At 47.3% G+C, this 25678-nt stretch overlaps 1 protein-coding gene across 2 annotated transcripts; it reads right to left on the bottom strand.

Annotated features, from left to right (window-relative positions):
* Positions 1-1201: 1201 nt before the first annotated feature.
* On the bottom strand, positions 1202-24742 carry RNF169 (ring finger protein 169). Of its 2 annotated transcripts, none has more exons than XM_028725827.2 (6): positions 24430-24742; positions 17418-17494; positions 14141-14287; positions 10168-10280; positions 9298-9394; positions 1202-7728 (listed from the first exon to the last, which is right to left on the bottom strand). In XM_028725827.2, the coding sequence occupies exons 1-6, from the start codon at positions 24725-24727 to the stop codon at positions 6535-6537; spliced, it is 1926 nt and encodes a 641-aa protein (XP_028581660.2). In that variant the 5' UTR covers positions 24728-24742; the 3' UTR covers positions 1202-6534. The 2 variants fall into 2 exon arrangements, with proteins under 2 accessions (XP_028581660.2, XP_077782999.1); XM_077926873.1 differs by lacking the exon at positions 24430-24742 and adding an exon at positions 24203-24364.
* Between the last annotated feature and the right edge of the window lie 936 nt (positions 24743-25678).

Below are 25678 nucleotides of genomic sequence, written 5' to 3'. Positions count from 1 at the left end.
TAGGGGGGGAAAAAGGAATTAAATATTTAATCCTTAAGGTAATTGTGCAGTTAATATTCTGCTTTACGTACCCGGTAATCCTTCACAATCCACTCTCTGAGCTCGAAGAGAATTGGCATTTGCAGATGTGGTCTTTTCAGATCAGTTAGCTAAACCACCCAGGAGCAATTCATGGGCCAAACCTCGCTGTTTCTTTTACCAAGGCAGAATTCCCTCCTAAGACCACTCGAGATTAAAAGGGCAACCACTTAAATTAGTACAGTTCTGCAGGGAGGGAAAGAGCAATGGCCACCCCAGCGGCAGTCTATCATGTACACACAGGACCCCACCTCAGTCCCATTCTTCCTCATACTCCAGACTTCCGAGTCCCATGGCTTTCCCCCCATGCGCTCAGGCAGAATGGCTTGGCTTCCTCACACCGAGTCACCGTAATGTTTTCTCTAGATTCAAGCACTTCTCTTTTGCCCATGCATCGGAATGCCTGCAACTCATTCCCTGAGCATGTACATGGAGCATGAAGGCACATGCCCAGAGATCAGTATGGCCTGTCTCCTCTGTGAGCCCCCTCTCTGGAGCATGAAGCACATTTCACCCTCTCAGATCAAAATCTATTTTTGTTGCACAGAACTCTCTAAAATTCCTTGAAACCCAAGCCAGTCTGGGGCGGCATTCTACCTTGTTGGTACAGTGGGGCAACTAGACAGAGGTAGGGGACGAATGCTTGCATGCATAGGCTACTGAATGTGCGTCTGAGTAGGCCTTGGAAAATTCTAAGAAACTTGTAAGTAGATTGGAGAAATAAAAGCATTTCTAAAGAAGTGCTGGATCAGCATGGAAGATGGGCTAAGTCCCCTCCCACTTCCAATTTATCTGACTGCTAGTTAAGTATTGATCCTTGTTCAGGGTGGCAATGTAGGTAAAGCTACGCTGAATAACTACAAAAATGATCCACTCTCCACAGTCATTTCCTGGTCAACTCAACTATCTTATTTTAGGTGGAGGGGCTTGTCAAAGAGGGAGATTGAGGAAAGCATGCAATTTCATTGTGTTAGAATCTGTAGCTGGGTTGGGTTAAAGGACATCAATTTATTTATTTTTACTGTTGCAAATCCCCTTCCCCCAACCCCCCAAAATCCATTTCTAAAAACTTAGTGAGGGAGACTTGTGTACCTTTACCCATAAAGACAGACACACGCATTCGTTTCTCAGTAAACAGATTTGTTTTATCAAAAAATCTGATGAAGCCACAGTGATTCAGTTGCGATCTCCAAAATGATGCTTTGTCTTGTACTGCACTGGTTTTCAAGTACCCAGCGGAGGATACACACCAAAGCACAAAATGATTTAAAGCATACTGCGGGGAGGGGGGCGGTGTTGGGAGAAGGGAAGTAGATAAATGCAGCAACATCAATTTTTCTGGGAACAGTCTGACAGTAAACACCAGTAGAACCTAGCTTACACAAAATCCCACCAATGGTAACAAAAAAAAAAAAAGGTGTTTTCTTTGTTTGCATAGTGGATAGCTAATTCTATACCTGCTTGCAGTGTTTGAAATAGTTGGGAAAGGAACAATGTTTTCCATCAGATTCCTAGTAACACAACATTTAGGAAGATGGAGGCACCAGCTGTAGAGTTCAGCAGTGCCGTTTTGACCTTACTGTGGAGACTCAGCACAGAGTATCTCACAGACCGGCGTCGAAATTGATGGACTTTCACATCCAGTCAGTTCTTGGGCAAGGAATGTTACTTTGAAGCGACTGCATCTGGTCCTCTCCGAGAGCTGAAACTGGTTTTGGGCGGCACCTTCCTGAAGGCAAGGCTGCCTTAATCCACTGGTAAAGATGAAAATCAAGATCCCAGTGTGATCCTTTTTAAAAGCCCAACAAGAAGCGTTGCGGGTGCTCGTTGAAGCAATGTTTGTTTTTTGTCCCTTTTTTGGGGGGGGGGGAATCAATGCATTATAGAAAGTCTTTAAGGCTTGTACTTTCCTCTTCCTTTGCCTTCATTGAGAGAACTTCAACAAAGTGCTTGGGTTTGACCTGTAGTCCATGACATGCCCCACAATACATTTGAAGAGAAAGAATACTGACAGTTATATAATAAAATGCAATACAATCATCGTACAAAATCCAATCTTTTGGCACTTTCCCCATCTTCGCTATTTCCACCGACATCCGTAATCAAGTGAAGAACTTGCATCGCTCCCTTCTCCAAACAGGGATATCCAAGAGGGTCAGAGCGGATTTTCAGGGTCAGATTGTGTCTTTGGCAGCTGCATTCATTCACTCACTGTCAAGATCTCTCCCCCCCCCCCAACTGAGCTATAAACAGAACCCCGTTTTTAAACCTCATCAGGAACCAGAAGTCTGACAAAGGCAAGAGCAGGTAAGCAGGAAGTTCACACCCACTGACATTTATGGCAAGACACTCTTTGACCTCCGTGACAGGCCCAACGGTAGTGCTCTCGATAAGTAGGCAAGCCTGGGTCAGTTTCCGACCAAATGAGGGCAGATCTCTCAAAGGCAAGGGAAACACAAAAACACAAGGGCACGCTTTTAGGCGATGAGGTGGGCAACCAACCTTGCAAGATTAAAGCCCCCCACATCTATCTAGACTAAAGGGCCCCATTAATACATTCAGTGGCCTATAGGCTCATATGTCCAAAGAGATTCGTGTCTGGCATCAGGTCAGCCAGAACCTTGGGCAAAAGCACTCTTGTAGTAGTTTGCAACTGCCCTATCCAAGGACCAGTATAGAGGATGTAAGGGCCACACAGCTACCTCGTCAGATTACATCCCTGCAGTGTTCCATCGCCACATCCCCCACTAGCTAATGACGCATGGCAGGGAGGTTCACAGCCATGACTTCATCTAATAAGTGATCTCTCGCTCACACACATGTACACACACACACGCAAGAGACTTGTTTGGCCTCCTACTCCTGAATCTTGTTCACGTCCTGAAACAGTCGTGTCTGCGTTCCATACACACCCCTCTTCCGGAATGCCTGCATTTGAAACACCAAGCTGAGGCCGCTCGCTCATTGAATAGTTCCACTTTCAGAATGTGCTTCGGTTTGGAGCTTCACGCAGCAAAATCGCAGGGGATAATATTGCTTGAAGCTACCAACATGAGTGACCAAACTGTGGGAGGCAGTGGAAGACAGGAGTGCCTGGCGTGCTCTGGTCCATGGGGTTACAAAGAGTCAGACATGACTAAACAACAAATACTGCTCCTTGTTCCCACTTCCAGACCTTGCCCTGTATTACAAGAGAATATAGCAGATCTCTGTTTGCAAGAGGGCTAGAGCTCTTTTGCAACTGGTGTGTTTCCTTCAAAAAGGAGGAAAGTCCCAGAATGCTACTGGGCGCCCCTTAGGCCATAGGGCTACTTAAATGGTCCACTGCTATGTGCAGGTACATTACATTCCTCAGGGTGCTCAGATTGGCTTCGCTTTCCTTCCAAGCGCATAATCAGTCAAAAATCTGGGTTTGTTCCTTTATAATTTCTGGAGTTGTCCTTTGTGCCTCTTATCGTGAAATCCTGATGACCCCACAAAGAAAAGTGCAGCCATAGGCAGTCTCTTGTCTGAGACCACATGGATGGCACTAGACTTTTTCACAGCATATCCTGAAGGAGACCGCTGGTGTGAAGATACCACATGGGTAAAGCTTTGCTTCCTTACCTTTCCCACAGACTGTCAAGACCAAGACCATGCTTTTCCAAATTCTATGGCCTAAGGGCCATATCACACATCTGACTTCGCCATTGCTTCTGCCATCCCAGTTTGCCAACAGGTGTACCTTGAGGATGCCCTGTGTTTCTGGCACTCACTTAAATCACTTCTACACCCCAAGGGTGTACTGATCAAAAGTCTAACATCCGTGGGTGAAGAGGCCTTCACTCTCACCCATTCATTGTTACCAGTAATGAGACATGGCAGAGTGATATTCTCTGTTGCTCCATGCCAGCCTTAAGCCGGAGCCTTTAGCATTCATCTCCTGCCAGGGCCTGTGGGGCGAAGGGAACATCACTGGGCCCTAAATGGGTCTCGAGGGCTGAGCCCCTGCAACATGCGCCGGGACAACACAGAACAGAGAGCCTGACTACCTGTGTACAGTAGTGCAACAAAAGAACTGGAAATCCACATAGTTCTTCCAGTGATGATCCTAAATTTCCATTAAGAAACATGATCATCAGCTCACCCGAATTATGTTACTCGATGTGTGATCACTTGGAAAAAGTGCTCTACATTCACCAGAGATTATGCTGAAATAAGCATCTGAAGTGAACTCATACTTTCCAAGTTTTTAAGGCCCAGTTCTCCTCCTCTGAAGTGTCTTTCCAATCCCCTTTTCTTACCAAGGGGCCACATCTTTCCAAAGGGCCTGAAAAGGTCTGGTCTCCATAAGGGTTTCCTTACTGTAATGGCAGTCTTTGGCATGTTGAGAATAATACTGATGGCTTCCAGGTTTTCAGCAAGGAAACATTGCATTTTACATAAGCATTTTCTGTCTCTAACAGATCAGCAAAATTTAAGGTTGCAGTTCTACTCAAGCTTACCAGAAAGTGAGCCCCACTGAAATCAGTGGGGCTTCCTTCTAACTAAATATGATAGAATGGTAAGGACCTAAGGAAATGAAGCAAAAGTGAAACCAAAACATATTCTAGTTCTGTTCGCCAGGAAAACAAACCAATTTGGAATTAGTTCAAAGGGCGAGAGCAACACTTTCCTCCACATAGTTTTTAGAGAATTCTCTTACGTGCCAGATTTGCTTGGTCCAAGCAAGTGTCAAGGCTGATGCTAGACAGTGCAGACCGCAAGAGCTCTGCCCCTCCAGCAAACAGCTGTAGAGAGGAAGTTGCAGGATAACCAAGGAAACTCCGCAAGGCAGAGTTGGAATGAATGAGTCAGGCTGGAAGACAGGTGGGGGTAGCTCTCTTGCCCGTGATCCAGGAAGCCTTGAGAAGAGTATGCCAAGTTTTAGCTTCCCACCTCCAAAGGGATACAGCAGCACAACACAGAAACCTGGGTCTACAAGTGACTGTTGAAGTGCTAAGCGCATTTTTAAACTGCAACCTGTCTTTAGAGATTACAAGTTTCCACCCACTGAGAGCTTCTTTGGCTCTAACCATACTAGGGTGATGTACGTATAGACTATTTACTCTGTATTTCACCTTTTGTGGCTTTCACCTTTTCTTGAGCAGCAAACCCAGAGGCCTCAATGTCAATCTATCATGCTACGTAGTTCAAAGGGGCTTAAAAACACCTACTCCTAGTGTGGGACAAACCTGGCTGATTGCAGTGGCCACTTCTGAAGTCATCGTGAGTCAACTTATCCTCTTCAAATTCTTACGACAAAGCAGGCTTGTGAAAAGCCTATCTGATACAGCAAAACTAAACAAAAAACAAGCCTCTGCAGCACACCAGAAAACAAGCATTGCTGAAGAGATTGTAAATATGACACACTTCCACATGTGGAAACTTTAACTTGTTGACCAAGTGAGCACTGGTTAGGGCGGGTGTCCAGAAAATATTACCAACACCACCTATCTCCAATTCAAAACCCACTTTAAACAGGACAGTTTAGTCATCTGCATTGGGCCTTTCAACTCAGCAATCTCAAAAACCAGACACTGGAAGAGTTCAACAGAATCCACTCTCCACGGCCGTCTCATTCACACAACACATCCGCACACATTTCCAGTCACAGAAGTCATTCCGCTGCTGTCATAGTTTATACCCCCAAAGCTGTGCATGATGAGGACCAAGAGAAAGGCTTGGGATAACAAACAAATCGCCACGGTAGTGAGAGAGACTAGGTGCAATTTCTCTGCCTTCAGTTCTGTCTTGCCAGAGTGGGAAGCCTTGTAGTTGTACACTGCAAATCTGACTCCTATTAACATGGCCTTGGGATCAAAAAATAATCTATGGCAATGCAAACGGACTGTGCCAGGTGTTAAGAGATGGACAGCACAAATAGCAGCCACAGATCTGGCAAAAGGTTATTAGTTTGGGGTCTGTATAAACAGGCCTCCATATATGTGAATGCTCAATAATACACTGTATAGTTAAATACATTCCTGTGTATCCCACAGTTCAAAGTGACTGGCCTCCCTCCCTTTCAAGGCTGCTCCTGAGGTTAAAAGATCACTTACAGCAACTGGTTTCAGTGACAAAAAATGCCAATCCAATAGTGTCATCTACTCGCAACCTGGAAGCAGTTTGCATACCAATGGGACTCAGCTGTAGACACGGGTCTATGCCCTTCTGATCAGTGAAATTTAAATGCATTCCTGTGAGTGGGTCTTAAGAGTCTCAGAAACAACTTCAGTAAAAAGAATAAAGTGTAGCCTACATCTGTGCAAAGACCTCGACTGTAGCGTGAACTGGATTTAACTCACCTTACCATAAAAAAAAAGGAAACGCAATTGGGGGAGGGGGAGGTAGGATAACAAAACAGGTCTTCCTCCTTCCCAGATCATTTTGACCAACCTCACATTAACTAGAAAAGGCAACATTGTTCATTAAGTGCTACTTTGCACCCGTGGTGCTCTTTGACCGCAGGAAATACTGATCCGCTCTCCCTTTCCGCCTTGCCACTGTCCTGTTCTCGCTGTCAAACTTCCGCTGGAGCTGCAAGGCCAGCCGGCGGTCTTCCTCCTCCTGCCTCAGCCTCTGCTCCGCCTCACTCCTCCTCCTCTTCCTCGGAGGTTCGGGAGCAGCCAGCGCCCCGTGGTGACAGGCCACCTGCCTCAGTCTCTTGACCGAGCCGGCCTGTTCCAAGTGCTTCATTTTGCACTGTCTCTTTCGGCCCCTCCTCAAAGGCGAGGCCTCGTCGCCGAGGGCTTTCTCGAGACAGACGCCGTTCGGGAAGTTGCTCCGCTCACTTTCGTTCAGGTACTTCAGCTGCTTCCTGCCGGCCGCCTTGACCGATGGGCCGAGGGCCCCGTTCTCTGGAAACTCCGAGCTGACTCGAATCACTTTCCGGGTCACCATTTTGGCATCGACGTTCAGACACGTTTCCGTCTGCCGCAAGGCTGCTTTTGTGCTGGGGACCTCAGAAATCCTGGCGTTTAGGGTGCTTTCGTTGGGTCTCCCTACGGGTGCTTCCACCGCCTCCAAGTCTCTCCTGATATTGCCAGAGCTTTCAAACTTTGAAAAACAGACGGAAGGAGAACAGTCTGTCGCTGCCTGCACGTGTGTGATGCTTTCAGGCGGCAGCACATCGTTTGATATCTGCGGGGGCTCTTTGACGAGTGAGTTCACACTAGGAACCAGAAAATCTTCCCCCGCCTCTGGGGCCAGGGATGTTAGGGTGGCTTTAGAAAGAGTCTTTTTCACCTGCCGTTCCTGGAAGATCTGCTCCCATTTTTTCAAGATCCTGGGACTGGCTTCGTAAGTGGTTGGCTTCTGTAAACTCCTCGTTAGGTTCCTCGGAGTAGACTTGATAATTAGAGGACTGAGAACCCCACCGTCGGGAAGCTGCTTTGGAGGTGTGCAGGGGGAACAGACAATGGGCTTGAAGTGATTGAGTTCTTCTGAAATGCTGTCATTGCTCTCGGGGCTGATCGAGCGCTCTGGCTTCTGGAGGACGGAGAAGGAAGCAGCTGCATGGAAGACAAGGCGCTTATCAGCTGTTAGGTCTGGGGCGGAGAGGCAGCGATTGTTCTGGGTGGACGATAAAACTCCAACGAGGGGAGCAGGCGCGCCAGATAACTGGTTTATCTGCAAGGAGCAAGTGGGTATCATTATTAACTAATTTACACACAGCTTAATGCCAAAAGGGGTTTACAAAGTACAGTGGTACCTTGGTTTACAATCACAATCTGTTCTGGACGCCCGTTTGTAAACCAAAACAGGTTGTAACCCAAGGTGTGCTTTCGCCAATGGGGCCTCCAAAAAAAATTTGTTCGCAATCCAAATAAAATGGGTTGCAATCCAAAAAAAGGTTGCAAACCGGGACATGCACTTCTGGGTTTGACGTGTTTGTAATCCAAAACGTATGCAAACCAAGACGCATGCAAACCAAGGTACCACTGGATAAAAACGATTTTCACAGATTACGTTGAGAACTGCTACTGCTGCACATTAACATGGAAGGCAGATTCAGGGTAATAATGAAAACAGCTGTAACACAGCCCTCCAAGCACATTACAAAAAAAAAGGGGGCAAATTCCATGTTATAGATCATTAAAAATGGGGATTGGAAATCAAACTGTCAATATCATGACGTTATACAAAACTATGGTACAACACACACCTCAAAAATGACATTGGAGAGCTGGAAGGTTAAAAAAACACACACACGACTGAAGTGATTGTGGGGCTGGAGCAATTCACCAATGAGGAGAAGTTACACAACATTTGGGATTAATTCAGTGAAAAGGTGGATAAAGAGGGAGGCATGATAGTGGTGTATAACGATTATGGATGGTGAAGGCAAAGGGGACAGAGACAGAATAGTGCAGTACAATAGTAAGAACCCAAGGTTATTTGATGAAGCTAGATGATCGAAGATTCAGAACAGAAAGATGAAAGTTCTTATTCACAGAGTGCATAGTTAAAACTATGGCATTCACTCCCAAATGATGTACTTGTAGCAATGTCCCAAACTTCAGGTGACAAGGGACAAATTCATAGAAGAGGCTCCCACTGGTTGCTAGCCATGAAGGCTGCATCCAACCTCCACTACAGGAGGCAGTAAAAGCCTCTGAAATGCCTCTGAAAACCAGCTGCTGAGATTTGCAAGTAGGGAGAGCGCTATTGCACTCAGGTCCTGCCTGGGGGTGTCTTATGGGCACCTCTGTGAAAAGAGGGTGCTAAGCTAGGTGGGTCTTTGGCTTGAGTCAACAACAAACTGCCCCATGGAAGCACCCACAGGAACCTCTGCAGTAGTAAAGGAATATGTCAAGAAACACACATTCAGTATTACAGATAGCCAGCAGATGCAGCAGCCCCCTGGTCAAATCAAAGACTCTGCAATACAGTGGTACCTCAGGTTAAGTACTTAATTCGCTCCGGAGGTCCATTCTTAACCTGAAACTGTTCTTAACCTGAAGCACCACTTTAGTTAATGGGGCCTCCTGCTGCCGCCGCGCTGCCGGAGAACGATTTCTGTTCTCATCCTGAAGCAAAGTTCTTAACCCGAGGTATTATTTCTGGGTTAGCGGAGTCTGTAACCTGAAGTGTATGTAACCTGAAGCGTATGTAACCCGGGGTACCACTGTATAGCTCAGGACATTTTGAGGCAGTGGAACCCAACACGATAGCCACCATTTTCAAAATCATCATCACCTTTGTTCTGACTGGAGCTGATCTTTGCCTGCTTTTGGATCTTTCTCGAAGGGTATCGTTGCAACTCTGGCTCCTTTCTACCTTGGAGCTCAAGCTTCTAAAAAGATGTAAAGAAAACAAAAGCTTAGTGGGGAAAGCACAATAAATTAACACAATGCCTACATAATGCTATCATTAAACAACAGTTTGATCTTTGTGCAATATGTTCCTCTTCGTCTCACCTGGGGGAAGTTAGAGGCACAGACCCACAGTATATATGCAGGTAGACTTACATGTATTGAACAAGGTACTGTTCTGGTTCAGCCACATCCCTCTATCTAGAAATCATATTTCACTAGTTTTAGTTTTATTGCTTCTAATGGACTGGGCTTTATTTTAAATGTTGTGAACCCATTAGTAATAAGGATACTTCAGATATGATATAAAAACCATTTATTTTTTACTAATGGCCCATGACCTACAGAGGGTCCCCTCACCCAGAACATGAAGGGGCTGTGAAATCTTTATAGAGAGGAGCTCCAACTGTTCAGCATTTCTGGTCCACGGTTGCCAAAAAGATTTCAAAGCAGGCAAACAAAATCCAGCTAAATTGCCCCTTCATGCAACACTGCCCCCCCCATTTACAGCTCCACAAAAACCAGGAGTCACAACTTCCTTGTGCCCCAGTCCCTGTAACACATCTGCATAAATGTGCACACAATTTCAAAGTGGTTTCTAATTTGCAGTTTATTCCAGGAACAAATTCTGGGCCGCTATAACACAGTCCAGAGTCATCTGCTCACTCTCCTAATATTCCCTGCCCCACCTCCCTCCACTGTCTTAGCTGGAACTTTCCCCTAAAGACAACCCAGAGTGTGACCAAGGACTTACCCTGCCACCAATGCTATTGAATAGGTGCTTCCCTTGGAGACAAAAGCTGACCGATGTGCAGATTTGCCCTGGAATGGTTCCTCATTCTCGGAATCAGAGAGGCGTTCAGGAAACTGAAGGAATCAAGGAAAGATTAGTTGACACTTTCCTTATTTATAACAATCTTTTAAACCGCCAACTCACAAAAAGTACCAATGTGGCATACAGTGGACCACAAACAGCCTCACTCTGGCAGTTCACTGCTTCTTCCAACAGTGTTTTGAGCCTCCGTTCCGCAGAGCAGTTACGTTTGAAGTACAGTGGTACCTCGCAAGACGAACGCCTCGCAAGACGGAAAACCCGCTAGACGAAAGGGTTTTCCGTTTTGGAGGCGCTTCGCAAAACGAATTTCCCTATGGGCTTGCTTCGCAAGACGACAGCCCATAGGGAAATCTCCGGGACAGCGGGGAAGCGCAGCGCGTCTTCCCCGCTGTCCTTGGACCTCCTCCGAAGCCTGGCTCCTCCGATCCCGGGCGGCAGGGGGGGACGCCTCCGCCGCCGCCCGGCATCGGGACGATGCCCCGATCCCGGGCGGCGGGGCAGGAACGCCTCCCCCCGCCGCCCGCCATCGGGACGATGCCCCGATCCCGGGCGGCGGGGGGGGGGGAACGCCTCCGCCGCCGCCCGCCATCGGGACGATGCCCCGATCCCGGGCGGCGGCGGGGGGAACGCCTCCTCCGCCGCCCGCCATCGGGACGATGCCCCGATCCCGGGCGGCGGCGGGGGGGAAACGCCTCCTCCGCCGCCCGCCATTGGGACGATGCCCCGATCCCGGGCGGCGGGGGGGGGGGGGACGCCTGGGCGCGCTGATCTCAGCGCGCGCAGGCTTCGGCATGCTGGCACCTGTCCGCAAGCAGCGGCAGCGCTGCCGCTGCTTGCGGAGAGGTCCGCGAAGCCTGGGCCGGACAGCTTTTGAAGGCAGGCGGGGGGAGCAAAGACTTTCGCCCCCCGCCAGCCTTCAGAAGAGGTCCAGGACCTCTTCTGAAGGCTGGCGGGGGCCAAAGTCTTTGTCCCCCCTGCCTGCCTTCCCAGGGGCTTTTAAATCGCCCCGGACAGCGGAGAAGTCCTCTGCTGTCCCGGGTGATTTTAAAATGCCGCCCGTCAGCATTTTAAGATCGCCCCGGACAGCGGAGACGTCCTCCGCTGTCCCGGGGTTTTTTAAAATGCTGGGGGTGGGAAGAAAAGCCCTTGTCCCCCCCCCCCCCAGCCTTCAGAAGAGGTCGGGGGACAGACTGTCCCCGGACCTGGTCTGAAGTCGGTTTCCCTAGGAACGCATTAATTGATTTTCAATGCATTCCTATGGGAAACCGTGCATCGCAAGACGAAAAAATCGCAAGACGAAGAGACTTGTGGAACGAATTAATTTCGTCTTGCGAGGCACCGCTGTACGCACTGAGCGGAGGGGGATTTGTTGGCAGTAACCAAAATTTGAGACAACAGGAGAAGAACAAAAGAAGAGCCTTTCTGCTGGATCAGATCAAAGACCATGTTGTCAAGCATCCTGCTTCCCTTGGTGGCCCCTAGATACCCCTGGGAAGCCCAAAAGCATGACACAGAGGCAAACGGCTCTTTCTCCCGCTATTCTTCCCCAGAGGCTGGAATGCAAAGGGATACTGCCTCTGTGTCTGAAGGTGATTTACATCACTGTCAAATAGATTTCTACATGCTCATCACTGCAAAGTCTCAGGGAAGTCTTTTTAGGGAAGCTTTTAATGTTTGATGTATTACATTATTTTAATATTTTTGGAAGCCGCCCAGAGTGGCTGGGGAAGCCCAGCCAGATGGGCGGAGTATAAATAATAAAATTATTGTTGTTGTTGTTGTTGTTGTTGTTGTTATGATGTAAAGAAACTCACAACAGTAAAATCCTGACCAGTATATAGCCACATGGTTTCAGAGTTAAGGGACTAAAATACAGTGGTACCTCGGGTTACGAATTTAATTCATTCCGGAGGTCCGTTCTTAACCTGAGGTGCACTTTTGCTAATTGGGCCTCCCGCTGCTGTGCGATTTCCGTTCTCATCCTGGGGCAAAGTTCTCAACCCGAGGTACTACTTCCGGGTTAGCGGAGTTTGGAACCCAAGATACCATTGTAATATGGCAGCTATGGCTATCCACAACTAATACGTCATGATGGCTAGATTTATATCCAACATCACAGGGAGTATGCCTCTGAATACCAGTCACCGGGGAATTACAGAGGGAAAGGGATACTAGCCAATCCAGTTTCTATGCCTGGGTCCTAAAATCCTTAGCTCATCAACATCCCATGGGAGATTACTCTGTACCTCTTGATACACATGTCTGAAAGCGAGTCCCACTGAAATCAACTAGGCTTTCTTTTGAGCAAAGTTTTAAGGTTAGGGTTGTCATCTAGGTAAATCAGGGGTGGGCAAAGTTTACCTCGCCTGGGCCAGTTCACTCCAGCGGAGATCCCTCCGTGGGCCAGATCACGCGTGTGTGAGAATGAGCGCGCCAGCGATTTCTGGAAATTGCGCAGACACGATTTCCAGCGCTATGGAAGCAAGGCCCCGCACCGCGCTGTGCCAGTTTAGCGCAGTGCATGGGGACTCACCGAGCAGGCAGCTCAGTTCGGGGGCGGCTAAAAGACCCCCATGGGCCGCTTGTGGCCCATGGGCCTTAGGTTGCTGACCCCCTGAGTTAGATGCCCCCTTCTCCTATCCCATTCAGCATTTTGTCCGTACATTCATGTAGTTATAGCTAGGGAGGAGGAGCCCGCTCAGCACTTTCAATCCCTGCACTCCATATTCGTGGGAATCTTTGTCCTGTGTTGGTTCACACAGCTGAACAACAAAATCTGTGGTTTCCTACGGCAAGATTTTCCAGAGGAAACAAGGTCTCAAAAGTTCCCCCTTCAATTCTGCACTTGAATTTGGTGTGGCCATGAACCTGACAATAAAGTCCCAGGAGAAAACAATGTGCCATCGTCACGTGACATAGTCCCTAGTGTCTGCAAGATATTTCTAGGAGGAACACCCAAATTATTGGCTTCTGCATTAAAAGCAGCAGTATTTTTTTTTTATCCTACATCCACCATATGTACTGTAACTTATGGTTACCAGATTCTTTTCAATGAATCCGGGGACACTTTTTTTTTTTAGGAAGCTGAGTAGCAACAGGGAGTCAGTAGTGGGGATGGCGAGGCAAAAGACCCTGGGCCCAAGCACACGTGCATATTGTATAAAGGCGCAAAGCCCTTCTTTTGCACCCTGTGAAACATAAATGTGCAGAGTTTTAAAAAAACTGGACAATGGCGTGCTGCATGCCTGTGACTCCTGAGCCTCCCCTGATCTCCTGCCCCCTTCCCCCTTTGTTTTGACAGATCGGGGAGGCTCGGGAGTCGCGGGCGGGTGGCTGTTGCCCAGGAAGGGCGCAAGGCGAACGGTTTCTCTGCCAGGCAAGGTGCAAAGCCCTTCTTTTGGACCCTGTGAAACATAAATGTGCAGTTTTTTAAAAACTCTGCAACTCCCGAGCCTCCCCCGATCAGTCAAAACAAAGCGGGAAGGGGACAGGAGATCTGTACCGCCGGTTCTCCTTCGGCAGTGGCAGCGGCAGTCAGCAGGCTAGAGTCAGTCTGGTAGCGCAGTTGGCTCTGGCTGGCTCTGGGCTGCTGAGGCTGCCGCTGCCACGTTTCCCGGGGACAGATTTGCGAATCTGGGGACATTCCGGGGACGGAATTTGTCCGGGGACAGATTTGCAAATCCGGGGACTGTCCCTGGGAACTGGGGACATCTGGTAACCCTACTGTAACTAAATCGTAGTTTTTGGAGGGGGGGCACTGCACATGCTTTGCCCACAAAAGGTTCTATTTCTGATGCCTCCAGGCTATCCTGGCTATGGCAGGTAAGTATACAGCTTTTTTTTGGTGGTGGTGGTGAGACAAAGCAGCATAGCACAACCCACAGTTACTTACACGTTCTTGGGTCATTTTGACCATTAAGGACTCCTCTTTCTTCTGATCTTCTGTTTTTCTTTTCCCTGCATCAGTAGCGTCCTCAACAATCAGCTTGTGAATAAAATCATCAGAGGTCCTCTCTTCTTGCAGTTTTTCATCCCTCAACTAGAAGCAAATGAGAATTCACGTCCTGGTTTAATCTTGCTTTGGCTGCTGCTCTTTTTTAAAAAATGCAGCTGTTTTATTACTGCGGCTACATTTGGGTGCCACAGTTAAAGAGACATTGACCAACTGCGGTGTGTCCCAAGACGGGTGACCAGGATAGTGAGGAGACTGGAAACCAAACTGTATGACAAATGATGGAAAGACCTGGATCTCTTTAGCCTGGAGAAGTGACTTTTACACTGGTTTTAAGGCAAAACCTTCCAAAGCAGTTAACGTAACTTAAAAACAAAGCAATCTATAGAAATACAATAAAACAGCTGAACAACGGTAACGTTAAATCCAGATAAAGCACATCATTAAAACCCGAAAACACTAAAAGGCGGAAACAAATGAAGATAATCTTCACCTAGCACTGAAAAGGTCTGACTCTGCATCATGTAGACCTCCCTGAGAAGAACGTTTCGGAATCCAGGTCCCACAATCAAAAGGCCCCTATTGTGGTCACCACTCACCTTGCCTGGAAGAGGCACCTAAGTTGGCTCATGGTAGCCATTTTAGAAATATAATTACTTATTTTTGGTGTTGCAAGGTTCTGCTTTTTAAAAAATAAAAAATAAGGCAGTTATTATGGGGAAGACTGGGGCTGCAGCTGTTCCTCATGCAGAAAAGTCTCAGGAACAATCCCTGACATGTCCAGATAGAGCTGGAAATGTCTTGTCTGAAACCCTGGAGAGAGACGGCCGGTCAGTGTCGACAATATTGAGCAAGATGGAGCAAAGGTCTGACTCCTATTTTCCTATCTATTATGCAAAAATTATAGTGAAAAGATCAGGTGTAGCATAGGACTAAATCCCAAGACTTGGCAGTAACTCCTGAATTTAGGCACGGGACAAGTCCCACCTGAGCATAGGTTTAGGAATCTGCTTCATTTGGGCCCAGTTTAAAGTTCAGAAAAGGCGTTTAAACCTTGAGAGGAAGCACATCTCAGTTCTGCCAGTGTGTCTGAAGAAAAAGAGCAGGGCCAGCAAGCCAAACAGGAAGTGGACAAAAAGCTGTCTCCCAACTAACTGCACACGTGGCAGAGTCCGAGCCCCAGAAACACTTGAGAACGTTTTCTCCTCAATTGCTGCAAAGGAAATCATTAGAACTATTGCCAGGAATGCTTCTACAGCATGAAGTAAATCTTAGTGCAGTTTCAACAAGGAAGCTGTGTAGGATATGCAATTCCCAGCTTCCCTTTCCTAAAGTCACCGGGCTTCTGCTGCTGCAGGCTTTAAAACTACAAGATCTGTATAAGGAATTCAGTATTTCACCTCTATGATACTGCATGCATAACATTTCTATTTTTCCCCCTCTGGTGGCCAGTAGGGAACTGTGCCATCTTATTTATAATCCTGCAGTTTTGAATGAATCTCCCAGAAGGCTCTTCACGGAGGATTAAAAACTAATAACTATTTCTACAGGGCAACTGGGTGCTTTACCAAGGAAAGTACATGGGGCCTAGAGTCCCTCTGGAGAAAATTTAAATGGTGGGTAGCTAGGGCACTGCTTTGCAGTGTGTCCAACCACCCAGTGAAAATAGTTTTAAGGAGGAGATGGTAGGGGCAAAAAGAGCAATGGAGATGGAAAAAGAATGATGGAAGAGGTGAGGGTAATGAGCAGAGCGATAACGAGGAATGAGTATGGGTGTGGGGATCAATCAAGCCTGGTTTGCACAATGTCTTCTACCCACAAAAGACAAAGGACTTGCACAACACAGGCACACACAGCACCCTGCAGGCATGTGTCCTCCTTGCTTTTCCACAGGCCTGGCAAAAGTAGAATCCCGTGGAAATAAAACAAAGCAACTTGAATTTATAATAATGATAATTTATTATTTATACCCAGCCTATTTCCCCAGCCACTCTGGGCGGCTCCCAACCGAATATTAAAAACATGATACAATTTGTGTGATTTTTACAAGGGATTCCCCCAAACGCGTCCATGGGTGCGTACTGTCATTTTGTTGGCACCCCATGTAAAAATCACGCAAGATCCACAAGATCCATGACTTGGATCAACATCTGTGTGTCATGACAGCACTGGGAGTGGCAAGACAAGAAGAGAAACTGAGGTGTACAGCTCTGGCACACTCTCAACATTCCACAAGGGTTGGGAGCTCTTGCAATAATAATTTGCAGAAAGCATGGAAAACATTGCGCAGTTATCTCCTTTGCTCCACCTAATCTCTTTCTCTCATCCTCTACCACGGCTGAGAAAGATTCCAACAAAATGAAACAGAAGTTCTCAACTGTGCCCGAGCAAACTTTCTTAGTCAAGGAAGAGAACAACAATTAACAAGTTGCCTTCAGTAGTAAAATTCTGCCCAAATTCACATTTACAGAGATGTGTATAAATTTGATGTAAATAAATGGATAGATAGATAATTGATCTGACATTCAGAAAGAGAAGACAACAGAAATCTGCAAGACTCTACGGCATGCCTTAACACCCCTGAATGCAAAATGCTTATTAAAAATAGGGTATGGATCCTATCAGCCCCCAAGAATATCTGTCAGTACTACAAAAGGATGAGCACAAAATAAACACCGGCTCTATGCTGGAGACAGATACACACTAGGCACATGTAGCAGTGACTGCTTTAAACTTTAACAGCCATAGACCTAGAACAAGGGCAGAGCACATCTGGCCCTCCAGATGTTGTTGGACTCCCAACTCCCACTAAGCCCCCCCAGAAGGTCCAAAGTGTTGGGGAAGAAGAAGAGGAGGAGTTTGGATTTGATATCCCACTTTATCACTACCCGAAGGAGTCTCAAAGCGGCTCACAATCTCCTTTCCCTTCCTCCCCCACAACAAACACTCTGGGAGGTGAGTGGGGCTGAGAGACTTCAGAGAAGTGTGACTGGCCCAAGGTCACCCAGCAGCTGCATGTGGAGGAGCAGAGACGTGAACCCGGTTCCCCAGATTACGAGTCTATCGCTCTTAACCACTACACCACACTGGTGTAGATGGGTGGTGGACTCCAGAAACTTCTGGAGGGACTCCAGAAACTTCTGGAGGGCCACAAATTGCCCATCCTGGTCTTGATGACATGGCTGCAATAACTTATCACAGAATGCAACTGTCTTACCTTTCGTAGCTGGCTTTTGTATTCCTCATGCAGCTCTCCTGGCTTGCTTAACGTGATGGGTGCTCTGAATATAAAATCTGCAGGCAGAAAGAGGGGTGGAGGAGTTGTTTAGCGTTTTGAGAATTCACAGAAATGCTACAGAAATGCAGCTAAGCATGGTTATTCTTACTACTATATCAGAAATGTGTTTTTTCCTTCATACTGGGGCTCACCACAAGGAGATGAATCCACTTGACAACTGCATGCTAAAATAGCGATCCAAAAAGCAGCCCTTAGCCTCTCAAAACTTTTTTTAAAAAATTAAGTGAAACAATGGTAGCCTACCTATGCAACTTGAGTGAAACTAAGCAGGGTTCAAAATGTCGCACTACCTCCGGTGCCATCTCTAGTAAAAAGCTCAACAGCAACTTTAAAAACCACACCCACTTTGGCAAAACACATGCCCAGGCAAGTCACTCTCTGGAACCAGAGATTCTCTACAAAGGAATTCAAGACCAAGTCATCCATAAAGCCATCCAATTTTATCTCATCATGTTTGCAAAGAAGAGACTATCGCAAAACAAATAGAAGTCACTGATAAGAAGCTGAAAAGGGACAGGTTAGCCAATCCACAATTTGTGCCCACACAGTATCACCAGCTAGCTTGAAGAAAACTTTCCACATTTAAGTTACAAAACTCAGGACCCATTTCAGTATCACGTGGGCATGTTTATTTTCAAACGTTAAGTGTGTGGACATAAGTGCAAGAAGCAAAAATAAAAAATGTACTGTGTGCCTCTGTCACTGTCCCATCTTCTAGGCATCAGCTTGGACTACAAACGCCCATTTGTGATATACTGCCAGGTCAAAAATTATGAAGCCATTATCACAAACTTCAAACTGGTTTTGGACGATTTATCGACATATTGCCCAGCCCTAGATAACATGGGGGTGACATGTGTAAGGTAAAGGTAAAGGGACCCCTGACCATTAGGTCCAGTCGTGACCGACTCTGGGGTTGCGGCGCTCATCTCGCTTTATTGGCCAAGGGAACCGGCATACAGCTTCCGGGTCATGTGGCCAGCATGACTAAGCCGCTTCTGGCGAACCAGAGCACTGCACGGAAATGCCGTTTACCTTCCCGCCGGAGCGGTACCTATTTATCTACCTGCACTTTGACGTGCTTTCGAACTGCTAGGTTGGCAGGAGCTGGGACCGAGCAACGGGAGCTCACCCCGTCACGGGGATTCGAACCGCCAACCTTCTGATCTGCAAGTCCTAGGCTCTGTGGTTTAACCCACAGCGCCACCCATGTACAGCACCCCAAAAAGGTGCCTGCATCCAGCATTGAATGTACATTATCACAGACTGCATACATGTGTTAAGGGACTTATGTCAATTCTTTCCCTAACAAACATTTGAAAAGTCAGGGTTTGCCAGAAAGTCAAAGAGTCTCTAAATGTGCTCTCCTTTATACAAAGGAAGCCTGTCCTGAATTTCCCTATCACTTGAAAGGGAGCATGATTGTATAACAGAGTGGAAATGCTTAAAGGGAACCACGTCTTCCTCTCAGTAGTCCTTTCTAGTGGCAAAATGTATCTTTTACTTTCCAGACAGGTTAGTTTGCCTTTCTTGGCACAAGGTCACGATAAATCTACAGGGGGAGGAGCACGCGTGTGCACACACACCAAGATTCCCACACCAGCAGCACCCATAACACAGGCATGCACAAAGCTACACAGCCAGTCAGCTGCAGTGAGCAAAATTTATCTGCCAGGGACCAGGGAAGCCTCACAACAAGTCGATTTTTTACTTATTAAAAAAAAATAAAAAAAATAATGGTTTAGCACCAGTGTTGAAGCAATGAATCTTCAACATCAACTTCGTTGGACTGGTCATGTTGTGTGGATGCCTGATCGTCTTCCAAAGCAACTACAGTGGTACCTCTAGATACGAACGGGATCCGTTCCGGAGCCCCGTACGCATCTAGAAGCAAACGTAACTAGCGACAACACATCTTTTCGCCACTTCTGCGCATGCGTGTGACGTCATTTTGAGCGTCGACGCATGCACAAGCGGCGAAACCTGGAAGTAACACGCTCTGTTACTTCCGGGTTGCCGCGGAGCGCAACTTGAATGCGCTCAACCCGAAGCGCATTCAACCTGAGGTATGACTGTACTCTATTCCGAACTTAAAAATGGAAAGCGTAATGCTGATGGTCAACAAAAGAGGTTTAAAGACTGTCTCAAGGCAAATCTAAAAAATGTAGTATAAACACTGACAACTGGGAAACACTGGCCTGCAAGCGCTCCAGTTGGAGAACAGCCTTTACCAAAGATGTCATGAACTTTGAAGACACTCGAACTCAGGACGCAAGGGAGAAACATGCTAAGAGGAAGGCACGCTTGGCAAACCCTCACCATGATCAACTCCCACCCGGAAACCTGTGTCCCCACTGTGGAAGGACATGTGGATCCAGAATTGGCCTCCACAGTCACTTACGGACTCATTGTTAAAACAGTGTTTATGGAAGACAATCTCACTTGGCTACGAGTGATCGCCAAATAAGAAGAAGTGTGTGTATGGAGAGACAGATCTAGCAACTTTGTGTACTCGTGCAAGGTTCCCATAAGACAAAACAACATGTCCCCATGGCAGATGTTGCTCTGAAGTGACCCAAAACTGGCTTGCATGAAATCTGACAGAACTGTTGCTCAAGACTAGACAGAATTTCCTAGATTAACAAAACAAAATCCAGTTTCCTATTTGAGGAAGTTTAATGACAGGGCAGGGCAGGGCCTAAATGCAGAAGACCCTCTCTGAAGTTTAACAGGTCAGAGTTTGGTCAGTGCCTAGATGCTTAAGGCTAGGGAAGAAAAATTGACTTTGAATAAACTATTTCTTAACATGTTTGTGACAGTTTACTGCGTTTAGTTAACCTGAAACCATGCCATACACAATCTTGACAGAACACTTTTGTCCATTCTGATAATCCAATTTAGATAGAAGAGCTGGATATTGCAAACAAATGTAACCTAGTACATATGATAACAGAAAATAAATGAATTCAAGTTTCATTTGTAATTTCCCCCAAATCAAACCAACAGTGGAATGTTGCTGTGCACTCCCCCCACTGCAATTACAACCCCTATTTTGTGTGCTCAAGAATCAACCAGTGACTTCTGTTCAAAGAAAGAAAGCCAACGGTTGAGATCTGAAGATTCACAAGACTCCACCTTAACTCTTTGTGTCCCCCTCAGGTGACATCAAGGAGTGGCAAAAGCGCAACTTGCAGGCCAAAGCTCAACACAGCATTATCTGAGGAATTCTCCTGAACTGAACAGTCAATTTCAAAAAGCAGTTTTCAGAAAACCTGTCAAACTACACCTAACCCAGACTTTCCGTCCAACACTAAGCTATTCATTCTTTTCTGTAGTTGTACAGCAGACCAGAACAACCAGAAACTGTCAATTTATGGGGGGAGCCGATAAAATTAGTGGCACTGAAGTTCTTTTAGAGATGAAAAGGTTTTCAGCATAGAGAACACAAAGTTTTATGGCACACTGGAATCTAGGGACCTGTTGCACAAGGAACGCTCTCTCAATAACAAGAAAAAAGAAGGGTTAAGCCCTGGACACACACATGGCAGGCATAGTGAAGGTAATCTGGTTAGTGGAGATCCAGCCCAGACAAGTAAAGGAAAATGGCACAAAACTGAATTTACTCATGACATCTGATTCAGTGCCCAAGGTAGTGGTGGTTGTTAAAACCCATCAAATCCCTTGCTGTAGGACAGAATAACAAGCTTGCCGAAGGCGGTAGGAATTGGAGAATAACAGTAAATCCAGGTGACCCTTGCACCTTTGACCAGAGAAGGGACAGGGCCAATCCCTGTATACACACCTTAGGAAAATCTTTCCCCATACTATCACCGTCTCAATTCACCAATCATCTTCTTTTTGGCAGCATTATGTGTCCAGCATACATTATGTAGCTCAGTAGGTAGAGCACGAGACTCTTAATCCCAGGATTGTGGGTTCAAAGCCCATGTTGGGCAAAAGATTCCAACATTGCAGGGGGTTGAACTAGATGACCCTTGTGGTCCCTTCCAACTCTACAATTCTATGATTTAATTCTATGTCCAGAACATTCAATACATCTACCCACAAAGTCAAGAAATAGATGACCAACACAAGAAGCAAAACTAAACTCACACTTGCTCATCTCCAGAGCAGGTTTAAAAGGTGCAAATTCACACTCCATGATAAAACTCTCAAACACACATACACAAAGCCCTGCTTTAAACCATGTGAAATATATTTTGGACTAATTCAGCACCATGAGTGTTAGTTGTTTTCAAATACACAGGCAGAGTGACTAAAAAAAGAATCATCTTATGTTTGTGTACAATTGCAATCCATGTAAGTGATTCAAGGAGTGGCCATCGTTCCATCAGTAACCAAGAACAGGAAATTAGCAGACTAAGAAAAAATATTTTGTATATGCATCATTACACAGCCAACCTCTTGTTCTTAGGAACATCACCTCACTTACTAAGTGTCATATTGTTCTAATAACACTGCACTCCACAAACAATTAGTGATGTATACGCATTTTCCCAATGTGCATGACTATCACACCCAAGCACTTATTAACTCACACACCAAACGCATCCCATTTCTCTTTACAGTGGTACCTCTGGATGTGAACAGGATCCGTTCTGGAGCCCTGTTCGCATCCTGAAGCGAACGCAACCCGCGTCTGCGCATCACGATTCGCTGCTTCTGCGTGTGTCATCTTGACCGTCTGCGCATGCGTGAGCGGCGAAACACGGAGGCAACGGAACACGTTACTTCCGGGTCGCCACAGAGCACAATCCGAAAAAGCTCAACCCAAAGCTACTTCAATCCAAGGTATGACTGTACACTGATGAAGTGGTCTGTGGCCCAAATGTACAACACAATACAGTGGTGCCTCGCAAGACGAAATTAATTCGTTCCGCGAGTTTTGTCGTCTTGCGATTTTTTTCGTCTTGCGAAGCACGGTGTCGGGAAAGTTTTGGAAAAGCTTCAAAAATCACCAAAGTCTTTAAAAACCTCAAAAAAGGCTACCACACTGCGTTCTATGAGTTGCTCCTCGAAGTCAAGTCGCAACTGTATTAACGGTGTTAAGAAAAAGGAAACAAACTTGCAAGACGTTTCCGTCTTGCGAAGCAAGCCCATAGGGAAAATCGTCTTGCGAAGCAGCTCAAAAAACAAAAAACCCTTTCGTCTAGCGAGTTTTTTGTCTTGCGAGGCATTCGTCTTGCGAGGTACCACTGTACATTTCTTGGGCTTTCAATGCTACATTCTCCTCTGTCCACCCCTCAACACCTGACTCAAAGCTTGTTTCCTGCTTGGCAGGGGGTTGGACTCAATGGCCCTTGTGGTCTATTCCAACTCTATGATTCTATTCTATGAAAGCAAGCCTCACACACCCAGTCAATCAGGCACTAAATTTATCACAACACTTGAGACCCACAAAGGCTGTACTGTTTGGTACCTCTGGTACGCACTTGAAAAGCCTCACAATAACACGCCCGGAAGTCCTGTGCGCTGGATGTCGATGCACACACACTGCCCATGCCCCATAGCCAACGGATGATCAACCCATGTTGTGTAGTGGTTAGAGACTAGGAGCTGGGAGGCCAGGACTCAAATCCCAGCTCAGCCATGAAACTCCTAGGGCAGCCATTCTCCACCTGTGGGTCCCCAGATGTTGTTGGACTACAACTCCCATCACCCTGAGCTAACAAGGCCAGAGCTCAGGGATGATGGGAGTTGTAGTCCAACAACATCTGGGGACCCACAGGTTGAGAACCGCTGTCCTAGGGTGACCTTGGGCTAGTTCTAAGCCTAACCTACCTCACAGCGTTGTTGGGGGGGGGGGGGAAATGGGGAGGAAGAATACACCTTGAGCAACTTGGGAGAGAAAGTGGGATATAAAGGCAATAAAGAAAGAAAATTGGACGGGGCATGTCTAGAGACTGCTCCCCTGAATGACCTGCCCTGCGAGAAGAAATACACACACAGGACTCCTTCACTTCACAAGATACACTTCAGACAGATGCCAACTGTGCCAAGGGGTGAGGACAATGCACAAGAATGCAAACACAAAATAGCACAGCCAATTGCAACTGACTGCACAATACATGTGCTTGTTACACTCCTCCTTCAAGTGCACCAAAGATGTATAAAACATGAACCTCCAGCACACGGCTGATGTTTTCAAACAAACACACACACACACACCAATGTTGTGGTTAGCAAATTCCTTAAAACCATTCTTTTTTGGGAGCCAACTTGCATTTTGTAACTCTGGGTATTAAGGTTTAAGAAAGCGATCAATTATTTCTGGGTATTTAACCAATTATTTCTGGAAATAAAGCTTGAAGGAATCGATTTCAGCAAGACTCGCAGAGAGTGTTTAAAAGCAGGTGGAAAACACGGGTCTTTGGGGTCACCTGAAAGGTGGGCCAACACGCATCATCCGGCTCTGAAGGCATTGCAAAACCACCGCAGCCACCACACGCATCTCATGCCTGTGTCCATTTAGCTAGAAATAAACTGCGTTCTCGGGAAGCCCCAAGCAGAGTTGCTCTCCCCGCGCGATACAGCCCCACAGGCCCACGGAATTTCGTGTTTGCATCTTGTGTTTTTCATGTTGCGAACTGCCCCGAGATCTACGAATGCAAATTTCATTAACAAACAACAAGAGCCACCTGCCCGCAGACCCAGGCGCCTACGCCCGCCCCCGTGAAATTTACCCATTCACACACGCGCGCCGCGCCTGGGCGCATCCCGACGTGGTTCGCTGGCAACTGGGGCGCCCGTCCAAAAACCACACACACACCCCGAGGCTCCGCTGCCCACGTAGGCAGAAACGCAAGCAGGCACACGCGCGCGCCCAGACAACGTCAACGAGTCGCGTGTATTTCTTACTCTCACTCGCACACGCACACGTAACCCATTCACACGATACGTGTCGCCGCACCTCGCTCTGTCTGGGCGGGCGGCGGCGGAGGAGGAGGCGGCGGCGTCTCGCCTTCCGAGGGGGCCCGAACCGGCTGCGAGAAGCTGCCGAGGCGGCTGCGGCAAAACGGGCGGCCGGGGCCCTGAGGCGGGCAGCGCCGGGGCCCGCCGCCCTCCGCCGCCGCCTCTTTCTCCTCAGGCCCGCCCTGGCGCCGCCTCCTCCGGCCCCGGCCCCGTCGCAGGAGCGGAGGCGGCGGCGGAGACCCCGCGGCCCGGACGCCGAGCGCCGCCGCCGATGCTGCCGCCGCCGCCGCCGCCATTTTCTCACGGCGTGAGGGGAGGGAAAGGAGCCCCCGCGTCGGCCACGCCCACCTCCTCCATATTCATGAGCCCTTCCACCGCCAGCCTCCTCCTCCTCCTCCGCTGTTGCTTGTTTGTGATGGTGGCGGCGGGGGAGGGTAGTCCGTTAATGCGCGCGCCGCGGACGACGGTTAGGAAAAGGCCCGCGCCTGCCTCGGCCGCCGCCGGAGCCCCGCCCACTTCTCCCCCCACACCCAATAGCCAGGCGAGGGTGGGTCGGCCGCGCCCAGTCAGAGGAGCGGGCCGGGAAGGAGGCTCCTCCTCCTGCTGTATAAAGTGACGCCGCGGCCCCCTCCCCCCACCGCCTCAGCCCTCACGGGCGGCGTTCGCTTTTCGCCCCGGTTTTTCCCTCACGGCTGCACGTTGTCAATGAATGCAAATAAAGTGACTGGAAACACGCGTGTCTCTGTGTCTTCTAGACATACGCATATTTACACGAAAAGGGTGTATATAACGTGTGTCTCGGGAGAGAATACAGAGACGGATCTCTGTGTGTGTTGTGTAACGGAGTATGCAGATAAAACACTCAGATATTTACAAAAAATAAAATAAAATAAAATAAAATAAAATATAAAAATAAATAAAAATAAAATATAAATAAATAAATAAAATAAAAATAAATAAAAATAAAAATAAAATAAAATCTCTGTGTGTTGTGTAACGGAGTATGCAGATAAAACACTCAGATATTTACCCCCCAAAAAAAGTTTTTATATAGCATGCGTGTGTGTGTGATATAAAGTCTCAAACTCAGACCCATCTCAGACCTTCCAAAGCTCTCTTTTGGCCAGGTTTACAGAAGCTGTCCTAGTTTCTGATTTTATATATATACAGGGTGAGTCTTTTAAAAGAGTATCCACGGGGCCTCTTTGAAAGTACTCACCCTGTATATAAAACATTGTTTCTCAGGT

Source organism: Podarcis muralis, chromosome 4 (genome assembly GCF_964188315.1).
Source record: "Podarcis muralis chromosome 4, rPodMur119.hap1.1, whole genome shotgun sequence".
In the NCBI taxonomy this organism is placed as follows: domain Eukaryota; kingdom Metazoa; phylum Chordata; class Lepidosauria; order Squamata; family Lacertidae; genus Podarcis; species Podarcis muralis.
This window is presented reverse-complemented; position numbering and strand designations above follow the sequence as displayed.